This window comes from Colius striatus, chromosome Z, assembly GCF_028858725.1.
Source record: "Colius striatus isolate bColStr4 chromosome Z, bColStr4.1.hap1, whole genome shotgun sequence".
NCBI lineage: Eukaryota > Metazoa > Chordata > Aves > Coliiformes > Coliidae > Colius > Colius striatus.
This window is the reverse complement of record NC_084790.1, coordinates 64022228-64042363: the sequence shown is the minus strand read 5'-3', so window position 1 is coordinate 64042363 and position 20136 is coordinate 64022228. Positions and strand designations below refer to the sequence as shown.

At 34.9% G+C, this 20136-nt stretch overlaps 1 protein-coding gene across 5 annotated transcripts in view; it reads right to left on the bottom strand.

The window, feature by feature from the left end:
- The window catches only part of VPS13A (vacuolar protein sorting 13 homolog A), a 104255-nt gene that overhangs the window by 77832 nt on the left and 6287 nt on the right, over window positions 1-20136 (bottom strand). For 4 of the 5 annotated variants that reach the window (XM_062019395.1, XM_062019397.1, XM_062019398.1 and 1 more), the window contains exons 2-20: window positions 18651-18694; window positions 18100-18142; window positions 16451-16546; window positions 16068-16169; window positions 15397-15506; window positions 15016-15075; window positions 13796-13855; window positions 13481-13561; window positions 13016-13073; window positions 10762-10889; window positions 10435-10541; window positions 8880-9051; window positions 8459-8521; window positions 7120-7255; window positions 6432-6526; window positions 5690-5832; window positions 3937-4138; window positions 3733-3847; window positions 944-1080 (exon numbers count right to left, since the gene is read on the bottom strand). In XM_062019395.1, the coding sequence (XP_061875379.1) occupies window positions 944-1080; window positions 3733-3847; window positions 3937-4138; window positions 5690-5832; window positions 6432-6526; window positions 7120-7255; window positions 8459-8521; window positions 8880-9051; window positions 10435-10541; window positions 10762-10889; window positions 13016-13073; window positions 13481-13561; window positions 13796-13855; window positions 15016-15075; window positions 15397-15506; window positions 16068-16169; window positions 16451-16546; window positions 18100-18142; window positions 18651-18694 (1952 nt within the window). The remainder of the gene's footprint in view (window positions 1-943; window positions 1081-3732; window positions 3848-3936; window positions 4139-5689; window positions 5833-6431; window positions 6527-7119; window positions 7256-8458; window positions 8522-8879; window positions 9052-10434; window positions 10542-10761; window positions 10890-13015; window positions 13074-13480; window positions 13562-13795; window positions 13856-15015; window positions 15076-15396; window positions 15507-16067; window positions 16170-16450; window positions 16547-18099; window positions 18143-18650; window positions 18695-20136) is intronic. The other variant, XM_062019396.1, reaches the window with a different exon arrangement.

The window sequence follows — 20136 nt, the reverse complement described above, 5'->3', positions numbered from 1 at the left end:
AAAGTATGCTCAGAGTCCAGAGAGAGAACCATATGCTGGGCTGCATCTAAAGAAGCATGGCCAGCAGGCTGAGAGAGATGATTCTAAGAAAGAAGGATAGAGACTTTTTAGCAGGGCCTGTCACGATAGGACAAGAGGTAATGGTTTCAAAGCGAAAGAGAGTAGATTTAAACTAGGTATGAGGAAAAAAAAATAACTTAAAATGAGGATGCTGAAACACTTGGACGAAGCTTCTCAGAGAGGTGGTAGATCCCTCATTCCTGGAAATATTCAAGGTCAGGTTGCGCAGTGCTCTGAGCAACATTATCTTGTTGAAGATGTGCCTCCTCATTGCAGCGGGGTTGGACTACACCACCTTTAAAGGTCCCTTCCAACTCTCACCATTCTATGATTCTAATTGAAACCCATATGCTCAGAAAGTCTGTCTGTGGCAGATAGAGAATTTTTATTTCATTTTAGGAAGATTTTAAGCTTTGAAAGAAATTCTTATTAAAAATGCAGATAAGGTAATCTACACAGATAGTATCAGAATCATTCAGAACTGGAGTAGAAGAAAAAATTAAATTGTCTGAATACATATAAGATCATTTGTCCCGAAAGAACACAAGTCTGCCATTAAGTAAGAAGATTACTAAGTACAAATAATCTTTTCTATAATTTTATAGTGATAAATTATAATTTTAATTACATTATTATACTATGTTTTTTACTTTTCCCTTGCATCTGAAACATATCTCTAATTTATTTCACAATTTGACAATATGCTTATGTTTTTCATCTTAAAGTAAACTGAATGACCAAAAGGTGTTAACATGAGTAACAGTAATACTAAAAATAAAAAGACCATTTAATCATGGGAGTAAAAAAGCCACATAAGAAATCATGTAAGAGTCAAGCTACCATTTTCAGTAAGTTACTTCATTAGGTAAACACAAATACATACCTTAAGACTACCAAGATCTAGAAGCAATAAATTTGATGTATGGTCATAGAATCCTTTTTGTGGAACAATGATGTATGAAGCCATGAGGTTAATCTTGAGGTCAAGAACCTTCTGGGTTTCAATAACATACAACAAACCTGAATAATATTATTAATAAAATCAAAGTAAACCATACAGAAACCATGGAATTAAAAGAAGCTATTAAATGAAATGCAAGTCTAATTTTAAATGAGCTATGAATGCTAGATAACTAAATTGAATTGCAGCCGCAGATACTCTTCATATTCCTTCTGAATCAATAATTACAATCAGTCTTTAAAGAAACACCACGTAGATGAAATTATGATATCAAATAACACTAATAGACAAGTAGAGTCAACAACAGTACACATGCAAATCAAAAACAGTTTCATCTCAGCACAGTTGAAACTGCAAGAACTGGAACGTGTACTGCAACTTGACAATTGCTTTGTAGATTCAGAAATTTAATTCTTCCAGAATTATTACTAGGCATCTCCAACTACACTGGCCAAACTGTTAGTGTTGTTAGTTTTTTAGTATTTATTAGTATTTTTAGTATTACTGAGATACTGAAGTTTACACTGATTTTGCTAACAAGCATCTCGATTTTGAGCTGCTAAAGACCTGCAAATACAAAGTCTTACAAAAAATCTCTTTAAAAATCATGCAATTACTTGGGAAATTCAGACTGAAAGAATATTTGAGATCAAATCCTGGTTTTTTCCTCATCTGAAGAGGAATGAACAGTCTTCAAGTTAACACTGAGAACTGCCTTAGGATGGAGTCACAATCCACTAAATACTCACCAGGTGCAACTAGCTGATAATCACAGTAGTAGCGATAATAAAATATAAACATGACAACATGACACTGCAGCAGACCCACATTGGTAAGAAAACAATTAAAACTGTTCCAAAATTATCAAAGGCTGTCCTGCCATAGGACTGCTAGATTAATCAATGAAGAGCTGGATGGCAGCCACATTTCAGGACTTGCAAGATACAATAACTTAGACCATTAGGAACACTACAATTTTTCCAGTTTTCAATGTCAACTGTATTTGAGTGACATAGAAAGTTCAATTTTTTTTTCTTCATTTGGGAAGAGAATATAGTTGACTCTCCTAAACCAAACTTCTGTAATGCCTTTTTATAGGTGCTGAAAATCATTAACTCTTCCACAGTTGACAGTTCCACAATATTTTCTAGCTATCTTCTACTGCTTGTAAAAAAAGCGTTCAGAATTCTTGTCTGAGAAGGATTGCAAGTCTCAACATAATTATTATATTGATATTATTCCATTTTATTCTGCCTTTGAGATTAGCAAAGTCCCCTGAAACAGAATATTCTCCAGGTCAAATCTGCTTCCTCTAGTAGTTTCATGCAAGCTTTTATAGCAATGCACAGCATATTTTTAGAAATTTCCACCAGGCTTCTCATTTCAGAAATTTTTCAGATTACTATGGACAACTCAACGTTCTTGTGAATGGATATACCTCTAAAGTAATGCTATACTTACACTATAACAGATACCTAGCATGATTTCATATTCATACAAAAAAAAAATTAATCATGATCAGAACCAGAGTATATGGTGGTAACCAGCAAAGAATGAAGCATACTGAATTAATTTTTATCAAATTAATCTCAGGATTGAAATGTGGCATCAATATATTCAGCATTGCTGGAAAAGACCCTGATGGAAAAGACAAGCAAGTTGATCCACATAACCTTGTCTAGTTAATTTGACATTAGTCTTTAATGAAACATTTAATTGAAAGAAGAACTTATGAACAGAAATAGAATTTATGCCCAAATTCATTCCCAATACTAGCTTGATAAAACAATCAATTAAATATACATTGTGCCTCACCTTTCTGTAATTTCTTTCCCTTATTACAATTGATTAGGATTTTTTAAAATGTACTATTTATATATTAATAGTTTACAAATTTGAATGAGTTAAAAACCACATTGATTGATTATTACTTTTTTCCTTTTAAAAAGAATTTATATATTACATCTCCTCTCAACATCCTCTGCCATCCACAGTCAGAGATAGGACACTGTGCTGGACACACTTATGACCTTGAAAGTCTCAGACATCCTTACTGGAACAAGTTAATTTCACAGATCTCAGTCTTAGCCCTAAAAGTATTCACCATTTTCATTCATGTGTCAAAAGATAAGATCTCTAGACAAAGCAGGATGAAATGAAAACTAGAGGAATGGCTTTATTGCAGAGTAACTGGACGACAGACAAATACAGTTTATGTAAAACTTGATCTGAGCCAATTTAGAACAATAAACATTTATCAAGGAATAAAGACAGTGGAAAATGCCTATACAAAGGCAGATAGTGTCCTGAAAAGCAGCTACAGTGGAAAGGGTTTAGGCCTTTCATTAGAGGGCTAGTATCAGTTTTTATAGAGCATGAAACAATTTTGAGTAATTTTGATACTCAGATGAACAAAACAGAAAAGCTGGAGGTAACCGTTTTTAGCTGTGCATGGAGCACAACAGAATAAATATTTAAATAATACATCAAATTGCAGTGCACAGTTTACAAAGAAACTCAGACTTGAAAGAAATAAGACATAAAATTACCCAATACCTAGAACAAATGCCTTCTAATGAGACTGTTTAGGTGTTTTGTTAGAAAGCCATTACTTGCATCCATGTATCTCTATATGGAAAGATATATACTTTCACATTCCTAGAATCTAAAATTTGTCTGAGTGTGCAATCAGAAAAGTATGAAGCACTTGCCTGTTGATGTTTTTTCACGAAACTCTTCAAGCTTCATCAGAGTTGCTGATGTTAATTGCTCCAAATGTACATCTTTCGGAGGCCTGAAGAAATCTACTAAGCTATTTATTGTCATCTGTTAAAATAAAGCAAAAATAATACATGGCAAATTTAGTGTTCTGTACGATTTTTCAAGATTTATTGCTTATTCAAATATTTACTTACTGCATCATATACTATTTCCAGTGGTTGGGATTCTATTCTAAGCCTCTGATCTGCTTTCTCATCCAAAGGATTAGTCTCAAACATTATGCTTAAGAGTGAGGTGCTTTCATCTGAATAGACAGTTCGAGAAGATAGGAGACAAGGTGTACACTTTTCTCGAGACATGCCCGTAACCTCAAGTGAGGTGATTTTTGTTTCAAATCTGTAAGGAAAGGTTAACAACATATTCAGATGTAACACTCATCTATTCAGGTACAATTAGATGTTGAGAGTAAAAGGAATGAGCTGAATGAGAGAACAAACAAAGCACAAACAACGTATCTTTACCCTACCTGAAATATAAATAGCTTAGTCTAAGGATATAACACATACATGCTTATGTTAACTGTTTTCCATTCCATTATCTTTTGTGTTATTAGCTATCCTTAGGTTAATAAGAAAGAGCATTCAAGTTATTCACTTCATACACTTTTCACAAGGACAGGAGTCACAGCATGGAAGAGGCAGGCAAACGGGAATTCTGTAGTATATGCTCAGAAAATCACAGGGTACAACTGATCCTGGGAAACAGAGATAGAGCAGAGGGAAAGGTTCCAGTGCACAGAACCAGAAAAAACAACTCAAGACTAATAGTCTCATTACTCTGAGGAAGTATTTATTAGGTATTGGGTTTTTTTCTAATACCTTCTCCAACTCATTAACAGCTCTCAATTGATCACCCAACACTCAAAGTGCTTCACTGTAAAAATATAACATTTTCTTCCCTATTTCTCAATATAATAGCATTACTAAGGCCATTTAGATACACAGGGGAACGAATAGAAAAGCTGCAAGCAAAACTTAAAAAAAAGGCATAAAACTCAGCAAGTTCAACAGTATCTTAATATAATTCAGAGTATACTAACCCACCTAAAGTAGAGGGGACAAATTATAAAACAAGAAGGCTACTCTTCTCCAGAATTTTTAAGTCATTACATTTGAAATTAAAATAAAACATTTCATATTGCTGATTTTCATCATCTGCTGTGAGAGTACAAAACCAAACAAAAAAATCAACACTAAAAGCTTTCCTCTGCAAATCTAGAAGCCCAACAGAAAACTAAAGAATTTTTCAGTCACATTAAAAGCCTATACACAAGCAGTTCCAAGATCACCTCACTCAGATTAAGTTTTAAAAGGAGCTGCTTCTCAAAACAAGGAACAAGTTAATAATTGATTGCTTGTATATAATAATGATAAAGTGAAAAAAGGAGAAAATTTCTATTCAGATGAAAAAATTCTGAATAAAGAGAGAACTTAATAATGGAAACAGGTTCCATTCACTTTGTTCATCAGCTGCAGGCTGATTTGGCTTCCAAACTGGACAAGAAATTACAATGATGAATGGAACTTAAACATAATTTCTGTTGTATCCAGTGATAGGACAAGAGGTAATGGAAAAGAGCTGGAACTCAAAAAATTCCATTTAAACATAGGGAAAACCTATTTTACTGTGAGGGTGACGGAACCTTGGCACAGGGAGACTCTGGAGTCTTCCTCCTTGGAGGTCTTCAAGACTCTCCTGGACACATTCCTATGTGACCTGATCTAGGCAGACCTGCTTCTGTGAGGGGATTGGACTAGATGATCTCTAGAAGTCCCTTCCAACTCCTACCATTCTATGATTCTATGACCATAACAGAGACTTAAAATGCTATTTAGCCATCATCAACACTTTATGAGGAGTAAAACCAGTTTGATAGATAAAGTTCACCTTATTGCTTGTGCACCTGGTCGTTGGGTAAATACTGTACTCAAGCCAGTTAAAGCAAATTCTACCAGCTCAGGAGTTTGCTTGTTTTCTCTTATTGATATAGACATGCTTAATAACTTCACAGAGAACTTCATGGCTTCATACTAGATATGTGGGAAAAACAACAGTGGATTATAAAAATACATTAGTATATATTTCCATACATTTTACAGGGAGATGAAAACAACAATACCAGTTTCATACTAATTTTCTAGTGCTATAAATATCTCTAGCACTCTAAACCACAGCTGGAGCCATTCCCAAATATTTATCATGAAGAGGCAGAGTTAGCATTAAGAATAGGCTATGCTTACAAATGTGTATCTTTGACAGCTCTACACCACATTTTGCTGTAAAGGGCCCCTAACACAGAGTTGGAAGGCAGTCTATTGTACTGTGGATGGTATCTCACATAATGATGACTTATTAGATTATTGCTGAATAGTTAAAAAATGTTGCTTTTCCTCACTAGAGTTCTCCAACCACCTCTTTCCTATAACTGATCTACTATCATCCATATTTAAGATTCCAGTGAATCACTTGGTGCACTTACTTAAAAAGTTTCTCAATACTGCAGGAGAATACATGATACATTTAATAACTTTAACAATACTTATATGATTTTATTCTAGCTTGAGCAAAGAGATTTTTCTTAGTAGATAAAGGTACCAATTGTTTGGTATCATAGTTGTTTATGACTTACTGATTTTGGAAGGGTTGGATCAACAGCTGTCTCACTATACCCAATTGCTGCATAAAGTTTAGCCTTCTCTTCAAGTGTCATCAGCTCTTCAAGACCTGTAACATTGAAAGAAGCCAGTTAAAGTCAATATATGTATCCAAAAAAATGCAAATACTGTTAAAACACTTTCCAGTGTTTAGTAGTTCTGCAAGTTACAGTAGATATTGTCAAAATTGCCCTGAATTAGTAAAAACAAAGCCCCTAAGGCTTAAAGCGAAGTCTTGAACCTCTTAAAGTATGCTTTAAAATTCAGTTACATTTTTATTCTGACCTACTATACTTCCTAGCTTGCTAAAGATAGAAGCAAACTATTTGATTTACTTTCTCTGTTCCACAATCTTTACTAGTTGCCCAGTACTTAAATGAATCAAACTCTAATACACCACATGAGATAGCCAAATTATAAAATGAATGGAAGTAAAATTCTTCCAGTCCTCACACAGAGTACACCATGCAGACAAATGTAAAACTGTGGCAGAAGAAAGCACGAACTGAAGACAGTTCAGAAACACCTAAGGAAGCAATTGTAAATGCCAGTAATTCAATAGTTCAAATACCAAACAAATCTAAAGTTCCATTGCTACAGACCTATTATACTCATAAGTAATTTTTAATAATTTATTTTTGGTATTTTTTTTAATTAACATACTTGAACCTTTTACTTCTTGTTTTTGTTCATCCTTTTTTTCACCTGACCAGCTCCATATCCAGCTAAACCAGCCACCAGAATTTTCATCATCTTGTTTCACTCCTGGTCTATAGATTTTTAATCCAGCCTTAGTTGCCTGAAATTCAAAAAAATACTCAAATTATTTTCTTCATGTTTCTATCTTTGTTTTCCTAAGAAAAAATCTAGACTCGGGACATGCTCCAACCACTGAATAGGTAGTGTTATTTTTTAGTTTTTCTTCTAATAACTTTCTGAAGTACAGAGTGCACTGCCAGATCAATTCTCACTTGCATAAAATTTTACAAATAAAAAGAGCAAGCAAAAGGTAACTGATTTTAAGTCAATAAATGTTTCTTACATAGCAGATTTTCTCTTCAGCTCTCAACACAAAAAAAATCCACAATATTATGTAGTGCTCTATGTTATAGCTATACACTTGTAAGGAAAACATATGCAATTAAATAGCAAGCACAGGCCAAATTTTAAATGATCCCCATACTCTTTATTTTGAGATAGATGTCCAAAGACTTAATTTTAAAAAAACCTATCATATAATATTTATGCTACGGAATGTTCCAGGATCTGACACATAATACTAAGGAATTTCTTCCTTCTCATTATTTCAGCAACCAGGGGATGTCTTATCTGATGTCAGTGACAATTCCAATACTGTGTCCTCACAGAAAGTGCAAACTGTATCTCCACTTGAACACTGAAAGTGTGGTCTAAGGAACAGCAATGATCATCAAGTAATCTAAAAGACAGAGGGGTTCTCAAAACTGTAGTGGACCACACAAATCAATAACCTTCCGATTATTATGGACCACACTAACCTAGGAAAAACAAGACTAACAAATTAAGTGTAACTACTCAAGTCACATTACCTTGCTTACTTATGATTATCTACTTAAATGTATTCTCTATTTGCTATATTCCAAATACCATTTGTAAATAGTAACAAAAGGTCAAAATACTACATATTCTGCTCAGCCTACATAATAAGGTATCAGTAAGGAAACAGTCTAGGCTGTTGAGGGGAAAAAAGAAGCAGCCTGAAGCTTTAGGTATAATTACTTCCAACTTGACTTCACCTATCATTCTTTGACCGTATTTTCCAGAGCAGATCTTCGTCACCAAAAGTAAAAAGAAATGCTTAATTACAAGCTGAAACTAAATATGCCTCATAATAACATGAAGCAAAATAGGGAGACTGTATTATACACAATTCAATCACTAGATGTTGTCTAGAATATGTCTAAAATCTCCAAAACCTCATGTTGCAGTTATTCTTAGGCTCACTTAAATGTTGAAATTTTACCTCAACTTCTGCTTGTTGCCTTGCTAAGGTGATGTTAAAAATATCCAAGGTCTTTTCAAATTCCTGGAAAGGAGGTGAGAAATTATTTTTTGACAATTTCAATTGGTTAGATTTCACAGCTCAGTTTTACAGGAAATGACAGTAAACAACTTTTTCAGTGCAAACTGAAGTTAATGTCTTCAAGCTGAAAACTTAAAATAAACCTGGAAAAGTACATCAGTTTTTCTTCACTGCAATTATTAATTTTTAAAGTTACCTAGTATATTTATTAATACTACTCACAGAGAAAAGCAGTGCTGAAGCTGCAAGTGTGGCTACTGAACAATATAACTGCGTACTGACTTAAATGTTTACGTGTTCTTAAGTTTAAGAAAACATGTAAGATGAACAGTAGTTAAGCCTTTATTGAAAAATGGCTAACCTCCAGCAATTTCAAGATTTCTTCATTAGATTTTTTTGATGTTATCTTTGTTTTATACATATCTTTATAGTTCTTCACTTGTTTCCTATGGTGCCGAATATGCTCCCATGACCACATTTGGAGCTTAGGTTGAACATTTACTTCAAGGATGCCATAAATAACATATTTCCACCTAAAAGCAAAGACAAATGAACTATAGTTCACATTTATTTTGGCATAATGAGAAGACATTTAGAACTATGCAGACTCTCACTAAATACAGCTTAAAGTTGTGAAGAAATCCGTTGTGTGTCTGTGTGTCTGTGTGTCTGTGTGTCTGTGTGTCTGTGTGTCTGTGTGTCTGTGTGTCTGTGTGTCTGTGTGTCTGTGTGTGTGTCTGTGTCTGTGTGTGTGTCTGTCTGTATCTGTGTGTGTGTCTGTCTGTGTCTGTGTCTGTGTGTCTCTGTGTGTCTGTGTGTGTCTCTGTGTCTCTGTGTCTCTGTGTGTGTGTCTGTGTCTGTGTGTCTGTCTGTGTCTGTGTGTCTGTGTGTGTCTGTGTGTGTCTGTGTGTGTCTGTGTGTGTCTGTGTGTGTGTCTGTGTGTGTGTCTGTGTGTGTGTCTGTGTGTGTGTCTGTCTCTCTGTGTGTCTGTGTGTGTGTCTGTCTCTCTGTCTCTCTGTCTGTCTGTCTCTCTGTCTGTCTGTCTCTCTGTCTGTCTGTCTGTCTGTCTGTCTCTGTCTCTCTGTCTGTCTCTCTGTCTGTCTGTCTCTGTCTGTCTGTCTGTCTGTCTGTCTGTCTCTCTGTCTGTCTGTCTGTCTCTCTGTCTCTCTCTCTGTCTCTCTGTCTCTCTGTCTCTCTGTCTCTCTGTCTCTCTGTCTGTCTCTCTGTCTCTCTGTCTGTCTCTCTGTCTCTCTGTCTCTGTGTGTCTGTGTGTGTGTCTGTGTGTGTGTCTGTGTGTGTGTCTGTGTGTGTGTCTGTGTGTGTCTCTGTGTGTGTCTCTGTGTGTGTCTCTGTGTGTGTCTCTGTGTGTGTCTCTGTGTGTGTCTCTGTGTGTGTCTCTGTGTGTGTCTCTGTGTGTGTCTCTGTGTGTGTCTCTGTGTGTGTCTCTGTGTGTGTCTCTGTGTGTGTCTCTGTGTGTGTCTCTGTGTGTGTCTCTGTGTGTGTCTCTGTGTGTGTCTCTGTGTGTGTCTCTGTGTGTGTCTCTGTGTGTGTCTCTGTGTGTGTCTCTGTGTGTCTCTGTGTGTCTCTGTGTGTCTCTGTGTGTCTCTGTGTCTCTGTGTGTCTCTGTGTCTCTGTGTGTCTCTGTGTCTCTGTGTGTCTCTGTGTCTCTGTGTGTCTCTGTGTCTGTGTCTGTGTGTCTGTGTCTGTGTGTCTGTGTCTGTGTCTCTGTGTCTGTGTCTCTGTGTCTCTGTGTCTCTGTGTCTCTGTGTCTCTGTGTCTCTGTGTCTCTGTGTCTCTGTGTCTCTGTGTCTCTGTGTCTCTGTGTCTCTGTCTCTGTGTCTCTGTCTCTGTGTCTCTGTCTCTGTGTCTCTGTCTGTGAATGAATAACATTATTTTCAAAGTCTGAGGTAGCCTACCACGTCTTGGCATTGTTGTGCAGTGGAACATCAGGCCTGTACTTCCTATATGGCAGATTTCGAGTCATCATATCAATGGACTCAAGAAGCTCCATAACACTGAAATACTAAAAAACAAACACACACACACACAAACAAATTCAAACTGAGTGCTACTGTCTCTCTGACAACATAAGACAAGCTTCTCTTTTAAAAAGAAAGTAATTTACAAAGAAAAACAAGAAGTTAAACAATTCTGTATGTTTATTACAAAATTTCAGACTGCTTTTCTTATTCTTGCAAATCTTTTTACCACATTACATGTAACTTCACAGAAACAGTTTATACCTGTGGCTTATTGAATTCAACAGTTATGTCCTGTAAATTTACATCTAAATCCATTTTTGGTGTTGAAAAGTCAACATCAGATCGAGGATTCATAAGAAGCTTGGCTTTAGCTGAAATCGGGCGGAATACTGAAAAACAGAAGTTGATATAAAATGTGCAATTAAATTTTTAAAGACTGCTATAAATAATAAATAATATTTAACAGCTCAAGTTATACCAGGTTACTAATTTATAAATGCTAGTCTTCAAAACTGGATCAACGTATCTTAAAATATAATACCATCAATACCCAGATACCAGTTTTACGCTGACAACATTTGTGGAATAAATATTTGTGGAACATTTTCGCAAAATTTCCTGTATGTAGAATTACATGGCAGATGTTTCAATTAACAGTTTAAATTTTGAACAGACCTGGGGTTTTTGAGTATGATAAGCTATTTATAGTACAAGAGCTTCAAACAGTCATATTATGTCACTGTAATAACTCTTTGCTTAAGGACTTTTTTTTATGTTATTGATGTTTCACACTGTTGCATAAGTTATACTCACAATAGTGGATAAAGCTAGAAGTTCCACATTTCTAAATCCAAGCACAAGTAAACATGGAAAAAGACAATATGGATCCTATGTAAAGCAAAGCACATCACAAAAATATTCATAGCACATATGTTTTATCTATTCCATGATTTGGCAATATCAGACATTCAATATAGCTTTCAGAAGCCAAGTTTAGTTCAATTTTTCCATCTGTTTCAGCAATTGATACAATAAGAATCTGTGTATTAGTTGAGTATGTAAATCTCATTTTTATCAAATAAAATTCCTTTGATTTCAACAGAAATACTGACATACCAACTACATATCAAATATTTTAAATTCACTGAAAGTTTCATTGAAGTAGAAACAGGAAATAGACCTTTTTGCAAGATGAAACCATGTTGACACCAATCAGGCTTTGTTTCATTTTAAGTGTTGTATTTTTTTGTGAAGATTATTTTACTTTTATCTACATATTTTATGTGTTAGCATTTCTGTTCACTTTCTCTTTGTACTTAGCCTCCTAAATACTTACACATAGGAAGGATTAAAAAAAAATGAAATAATGTCTGTATGTGGATCAAATGAGAGAGGCAGACTGTGTGGAAAATAATACAAGGCTTACTACCTTTCCATCAATGTCTCAAGCTGAAAAGTTGCTCTAAAATAAGATTTTTCATTCACCACAAAATATCGGCATGATGTAATTCTTTAAATATCTGCACCTCTGACGGTACTGCTGAACTTTAAGAGTGTAAAACCTTAATCCTGGAATTTTGAACTTCTATGTAAAGACTTAAGCAACTGATGTTTAAACTTATTTTCTTGTTAAAAGAGTTAGAGATAGCAACTGAAAAAGATAAGAAATCAGAAAAAAAACCCCAACTAAATAGTTATCTGGCAATCAAATAGAGACACAAAGGTCTTCCTCTTTCAAGTAAAGGTAACAAGAAAAAGCCATAAAACTAATAGTGCCCTTTTAAACCCTGGCTATACTGAACTAAGGACTTGCTTGATAGAGAGTAAGACAAAAACAAGGTTTTTCTGCCTTGTAAACAGATACTAGACAACATCAAACAATCACATAGGAGCACATGAAAAATAAAAACATGGGTGTCCCATACAATGTAGAGTACATGTATCAGTGCAGCCAATCAACATGTTTGAGTGGAGCCAATGCAACTTTTGGACTAAAGTAACTAGCACTCAAAGAAATACAATTTGCAATACTAAAAAAAAAAATAATAAAATAAAAATTCTCATGTTTCAAACTTGTGTGACTACTATTTCCACCTCTAATAAATAAAGATACACTTCACATAGGGCAGGTGACCTCAAAAACATTAATCTACTAGTCTAACCAATCGGATTCACAAAAAAACTTACATGATGCACATTTTGTTGGATCCACATTTTATTGATAAGCTTCTTAAAACAAGGAATTATCAAGGAATGTGAACAATGAGTATTTATGTATGACATTCCACTAGAATGCTGCATGACTCGAGACTCATATTTAATCACAGCATTTTTAAGGCTACATATAGGTTACAGTATTCACCATCAGAGAGATGGTTACTAATACAAAAGAACTAAACTGTGTTCCTTAGTAAGATATTTAAGTAACATCCAAAGTAGCAACCTATGAAAAGCATTAAAAATTAGGAGTAAAGCATAAATGCATATAAAAAAATACTAATAAAATACCACTCACCAAAATCATAACCTGCTGGAATCACATTATGACTGGCAACTCCCTGTTTTAAGTTAATCTACACAGACAACAAAGGTAAAAATAAGTTAAATTTTTTTCACAATAAAATATTTTAGCACAAGTTTCAGTTAATTCGTCTGATAGACAGTACAATTCAAAGTATTCATCTGTGTTTTAAAGAGAGTATGACTTCTATTTTTATCTCACTGAACAGTAAGATGACCATTTACTGTATATAACTCTGCAACTGACAAAAGGCTTGTTTTTGAAATAACTTTCTCAGATTAGTGTTGTACTTCTACCATACAAAAATCTTAACATTCACCTTTTCCTAAAAAAGCTATTAGCAACAAGACAATTCTCCAGGACATTGACATAAGTGGACAAAGAACTGAACGTGAAGCACGCTTTGTGCTGCACAGCATTAACTGGAATACTAGATATGTCTCCTCATGCTTTACTTACTAAGGACTCATCACAACCACCATGGTAGAACATCTCCGATTTCACATTCCAGTAAGCAAAAAGGTTATCCAGTCGTACAAGCTGAAAATGCAACAGAATGTATGTATTAATACCTACATATTTTAAATGAATAATTAAGATTTCACAGAGTCTGGATGAACAAAAATATTCAGAACATTCCTTTTAGATTATGCATACTTTTATTTTAGAATCTATACGGTTACACATTTTCTTGATCTCACTTTGTGTGGAAAGAACTCTAGTTCAGCTTGTTATAGTAACAATTGTCTCTTTAGCATACAGTTTATACCATACCTTGTAAAACAACTTGGCAGTTTCATCATGTAAACATGGATTCCAATTCTTATCTGAGGTCTGAAATAGGAACTCAAGATAAGTTATTCCAATATCTATCATATAAGAACATTTTATCATCAGTGAAACAAACCAGGAAAAAGAGAGGAACATCATCATAACTGAACCCCACACATAAAATAATGGGACACTATCTTCCCAGTTAAGATGGTTAAGTCATTACTTTAAGTGGAAACTTAGTAGGACTACTTCCTCTCCAAAAACATATGTGTACATGCAATGCATATATGCAAAAAGGATTCTTTAAAGTTCTATTGTCTGTATTGCAAACTGTTTTCCTTTACATGACTTAGGCAGTCTCTTTGAAGAGAGATAAACAAGGCCTAGAATTCTTTGATACTTCTAGAAGCAGCACTTTAGTTTAAGCCCAATAGAAACATGATATGCTATTATACTTTTTCAAGGCCAATATGAATTTTAAAAGTGAAGTAATAAAGATACCTATCCTTTTGTTCACTGTGAAAAACTGTTTAGGGGATGGAGGCTGGCAAAAGCCTTTCATTGTGCTAGGAACAACAGTTCACAAGACAACTATTTATTTCAAAAAGTAACATTTACTTTGAAATATGTTCGTTAAAATTACCAGTTACATAGCAAAAGCTACTGAATCTGAGTAACTATGCAGAATCAGTATATTGCTGCTACCAGGTGATCTTCCAGAAAAAAAAAAAATGCATACAGTCTATGACAACTACCATTAGCTCCACTTAAAAGTAGAGCCTGCAGATCAAAGACCTGAGATACAGTTGGAAAGAAGATGCCATTCTCTTTTCCCATCCCGCCCTTTTTTACTTCCCCAGTAAAAAGTAGTAACTTCTCTTCTTAGGGCCCATGGCAGTTTCAGTAAAATATTCATAGATTCTGAATTGCCCAAAATCAGCAAAGTCTGGTACTTGGTACCAAGTACAGCAAGCAGAAAAATATGGCTTTCCTCTCAAAGATCTGTTTGCTAATGCTATCACTTGATTTTTAATGGCACACTTGCCAAAAATATTTATGATGTATGTGATAAATCAAGTAGTTACCATTGTGCACTGCTCATGATTATAGATATACTTTAATTAGAGAATATGTTACTTAACAGTACAAAAAAAATCACAAGCATAACTTAACCTATCAGTGTACATATACATGCTTTCTAGATGAAAAATAAAAATTACCTGCAAACTTAGATTCTGAAGGGAAATCCCAAATGACAAGGGGTTATTCCGATTTGTGATCTAAGAGAGAAAGGGGAAAATACCAAAAAAATATTATCTTGTACTCTAAATTTAGAAGTAAATAGCCAACAAAAAAAAAAAGACATACATAGCAAAGATTTGACAACTGTATCTTCTGCGTACACAGTTGTATGTGTATAAACACATTTCTGCTTTTACACAAGCTTTTTATGAGTTTGGGGGTTTTTTATAAGACTTGACATTTCCCAGACTTTACTAGGATTCTCTCAACGTGGAAAACAACTAGAAAAATCAGACAGGTTTCTAATATCATGCTACAGCATACAAATCTCTTATGCTGAGACATACAAAAGTACTTACATCATCTTCATAGCGAATATGGATGTTGGAAATTTTCACCTGAAGATTCTTGATGACCTGAGTGACTAGTTTTTCTACAAAAGTGTCTTGTTTCTCCTCTTTTACTTTATCTAAGTCAAAGGAAAATAAATTAATATTCTCTTGCATTAAACTATTTTTAAAACTACACTAGAGAACATAATAAAGTTTGTATGATAGATATTTGCATTTTCTATTACATTTCTAATACATTACTCAAGGTTGCCAACGCATATTGCTTAAAAACACCAAAAGCTCAATTTAAGATAATAAGACTTAAGAGATCTCAAAGAACAAATTAAACAGAAACTTTAAAAAAGTGGAACCATTAAAAGTCCTTGCTACTGGAAACAAAGTTCAACTGTTTCTTAGGAAAGAAGAGGTAAGAAAAAGTTAGGCAACATATGACACAAGCAATGAGCATTTCAAAAGCCTTATTTACATGAGATATCAATGCTTGCATCTTTTGATTTTCAGGATTGCCATTCTGCAACACTGATGGCAGCTATATCTCAAAACCTGTAACTAATACATTTTTAAGTCTCAAGAGGAAAACAGGAATCTAAACCACATTAGCTGACAAATCCAGCATCTTTCTGGATTCAAATGAAGAAAGAAATAGTGTAATTTTCATTATCTTTTCCCACTCTTACCTTGGTCAGCTATTTTTTGCTTTGCTTCCTCTATTCTTTGCAATTCTCTTTGTCTTGTTTCCATGAGTTGCCTGGCTTCTTTTTCAGCATCATATTTTATGCCTAAATACACAATGTAAAAATATATGACACAAAAAATCTTACACATTTATGAAGATGTTGATTCAAAAGCACTAATTGTCACATTTTGTTGATAGTTACATAGCTGCAAAAACTTAGGTGACTAAATATAAACTACTTAATAACTCCCCATTCCCATTATCTTACTGTATTTACTAGGAGAATCCACTAGGAATAAACCTCACAAAAACAATGTCAACCCCTTCCAGATATTTCTGAAATCCCACCAACCTATATTGACTTTTTTCTCTTCATGAACTTACTGGCTGTGGGCACAATAAGCAAATAAACTCCATCAAGAACTGCCTCAACAGGTTGAGTATAAAGGTTTTGCCATGGAATCTGTAGGTTAAGCTGACCTAAAAACACACACAAAAAAAAGGTTCAGGTATACAGTTAAATAGTTGACTAGTGAAAAAAAAATAGAAAGAACATTGACACTAACCACAAAATCTCGGAACAATTATTATACCAGAGAGAAAAAAAAATAGTACATCTAAGGCATATGTCCATTGTGTTGTCTATTTTCCACAGCAGACAAAAAAGCGTAAGGCAAGCTTTTCCATGAGCAGAACTATCAAGTCTACAGGTCCTCTCCTTATTCCCTTAATTATATTCCCTCTTCCTAAAAGCTACCTTGCAAATCTGCCACAGCATCTTCATAAACAAAAAACCACATGAGCAGTCCAAATGTGGTCATAGAATCATAGAATGGTAGGGGTTGGAAGGGACTTCTAGAGATCATCTAGTCCAATTCCCCTGCAGAAGCAGGGTCACCTAGATCAGGTCGTATAGGAAAATGTCCAGGCAGATCTTGAAGACCTCCAAGGAAGGAGACTCCACAACCCCTCTGGGCAGCCTGTGGCACTGCTCCGGCATCCTCACAGTGAAATAGTTTTTTCATATATTTAAGTGGAACTTTTTGTGTTCCAGCTTCATCCCATTACCCCTTGTCCTGTTGCTAGCTACTATAGAAAAAAAGGGATGTCCCAACCTCCTGACACCCACCCTTTAGATATTTCCCACCCTTTAGATATTTATAAATATTAATAAGATCACCCCTCAATCTCCTCTTCTCCAGACTAAACAGCCCCAGTTTCCTCATGAAATATGTTCCAGTCCCCTGATCATCTTGATGGCCCTACGCTGGGCTCTCTCCAGCACTTCCCTGCCCCTCTTGAGCTGAGGAGCCCAGAACTGGACACAGGACTCCAGATGAGTCCTCATCAGGGCAGAGTAGAGGGGGAGAAAAACCTCCCTTGACCTGCTGGCCACACTCCTCTTGATGATCAATCAGTCAGTTAAATACGCCCAAAAGCTAAGTTTTTAAAATACATTATTTTATTTACTTTCTGTGTAAAGTCTTAAAGTAGTGCGCATGCTCTGTGAAAATAAGGTTACAGCTTCTCTCACTTTTAATGCAAATGTCAATTTTAATGAAATTGTTCACAAGAACAAACATAATTTCAATGTAGACTTAAAGGAGACATAAATCAAACTAAGTCTAAGGCCATTAAGAAACCACTAACTTTTATAAGACAACCAACTTGCAATGAGAAAACTTTTCATGTTAGCTAAAAGAGGGAAGCGGGAGAGAAAGGAAAGTCTAAGGTGCAATCAGCAGCAGAGTTTTGCTAAAGCAGGGGATGCTCAGTTACTCATCTTTGCTGTGTTGGGTTCTTTTCTCATTAATACTGAAGTGACAGAAGATGAGACTCCAGTATATTTTAACTTTATGATGTCAGCTCAAAAGGAACTTCTTCAAATAGGTTTGGGGTTTTTATTTTTCAGAATAGTCTACAAAGCATGCAAATCAAGGAAAGTAGGAAAATAACTTGCTTAGGACACCAAACCACTTGCAAGTAGTTTGTTTAGTAACTCCTATGTGGGTGTATGATAAAATGTAACTTACCAATATGTCCAGCTTTAACCTTAAATGGCACATCCAACTGACTCTGAAAGAAAATGTTTTAGAACATTTAAGCTCATTTCAGCAACTCATGAAATGTTCCAATATAAGAAAAAAGAATATGATAACCCTAACAACAAATTGTTTTCAAATTGCTGACAAAATCCCACTCGATACAAAGGAAAACACGAGCATTTGGTTACTGATTTATACTGTTAAGCCATGCTAGGCTAATACACTTGCGAGAGCAAATTTCTACCTTCATCAGAAAACAAAAAACAAACAAAAAAAGTTTTTCAGTATTGCTTTTGACCTAAACAAACTTTTTTAGCAATTGTTGAGTTTTGTCTCTGCAAAACAAATGTTTTCAAAAGCTAAAGAAACCAGCATACATCTTCACCTTTAATCTCAATTTCGTTAGACAACCCACACAAGTGCAGTAAAAATGAAACAGTAAGTTTTCATTTAACTGAAAACACATTTAACATGCAACCCAAAATATTGCTTCAGAATTTGTTTTTTCAACAGTCTTATTTTTATTTTCACTAACTTACCAGTGCATTTTCTTTTATTTCGAGATTCTTCAGTGCTACGGCTCCTAAAAGCAAAGAAGCCATTAAGTAAAACTACAGTGAGAAAAATTAGTGGTGGTGCATATGCTAAACATCCCAAAGGTTCAGTCAGTAGTCTATGACATGTTGTTCTTCAACTCTTTGCTGTGGAAGATACATACAATCTACACTTCAAACATCCATGAAAGATGATTAAGAACACACTTCATTCATGCTACAAAATATCACCTGACATTTTCCTATGAAGCTTGCACATCTATGAAAAAGAACCTAAGATTCCCCAAAGTAAAAAAAAAAAAAAAAAAAAAAAAAAATTACAACCACATATCCTAAGAATTCATTTTTAAAATGAATCCTCAGAATTTTTTCACCAACCATCTGCTTCCTATGCTTGTGGAAATCTAGCAACACTAAATTTTGAGTTAATTTTTAGCCCTAAAAAGATCTTACATTTGCAAGATATATTTATAGGCTTATAAAAGTGTACAGGAAGTATTTGATAAACTAATTTTAAATGTCTTAAGACAACAAATTCTGTACCTCTAAACACAAGACAAACTGAAATGCAAAACCAATTTTTAAAACATACTAAACATCAGACACTTGCCATACTAAAGGAACATTGGAAGGGACCGGCAAACTCTTAACTTTAAAAAAAATGCACATAGTCTGATGCAATGCCTTCTACAGATTCTACAAGTAGGATGGAACACTTGCAATGGTTACCTTTGAATTAGTTGTATAGCGGTAACACATGCACATGGAATAGACACCTGATACAGCTGAGCAGGGGCATAATTGAGATTCGGGAAACCAGAAGCAGATTACAGGCCTGGAAAGGAATACAACTTGAGATTGCAAATGAAGATTTGATTGACCTAAAAACACTTTCCTTTTGGGGATGCAAGTTAGAAGTGACCAAATATGGGGAGACAGAAGCTCCCACTGCAAGGAATATTCTTGCATTTACATAGTGCTGATGGCACTAGACCACTGCTACTGTTCAAGGATCACTAATTTGGGAAACTGAACCTTAATCTCAAAAACTCAAAAAACTTGGAACAGTTGGCCTAAGCTGTTGAACTGTTGAGGAAGAGTTGATCAGTTAAATTAATCCATTTTGTAGTACGCACAAAACATCATGAAGTTTTTCATGCTTTTGTTTATTCAGCTGTTCTGTGAGTCTGTGATTCATTGCAACACCTATTATCACTTTCCAGTAGAACTTATACATCTGATATGCCACCAGCAACCTCTCTGAAGAAATACTGCATGCAGAAGGATGACAGAAACATTAGAAAAGGGGCGGGGGGAGGGGAAATCAAAGAAAGCATTCCCAGCAGTAAACTATAACTACTCCAGTAACTAGAACTAGTCTACATAGTCTTTGTAGGTAATAACAAGGTGAAAGTTTTTACATACTGCTGGGTTCAATCCTATTCACAATATATTCCCTGACCAAGTTGAT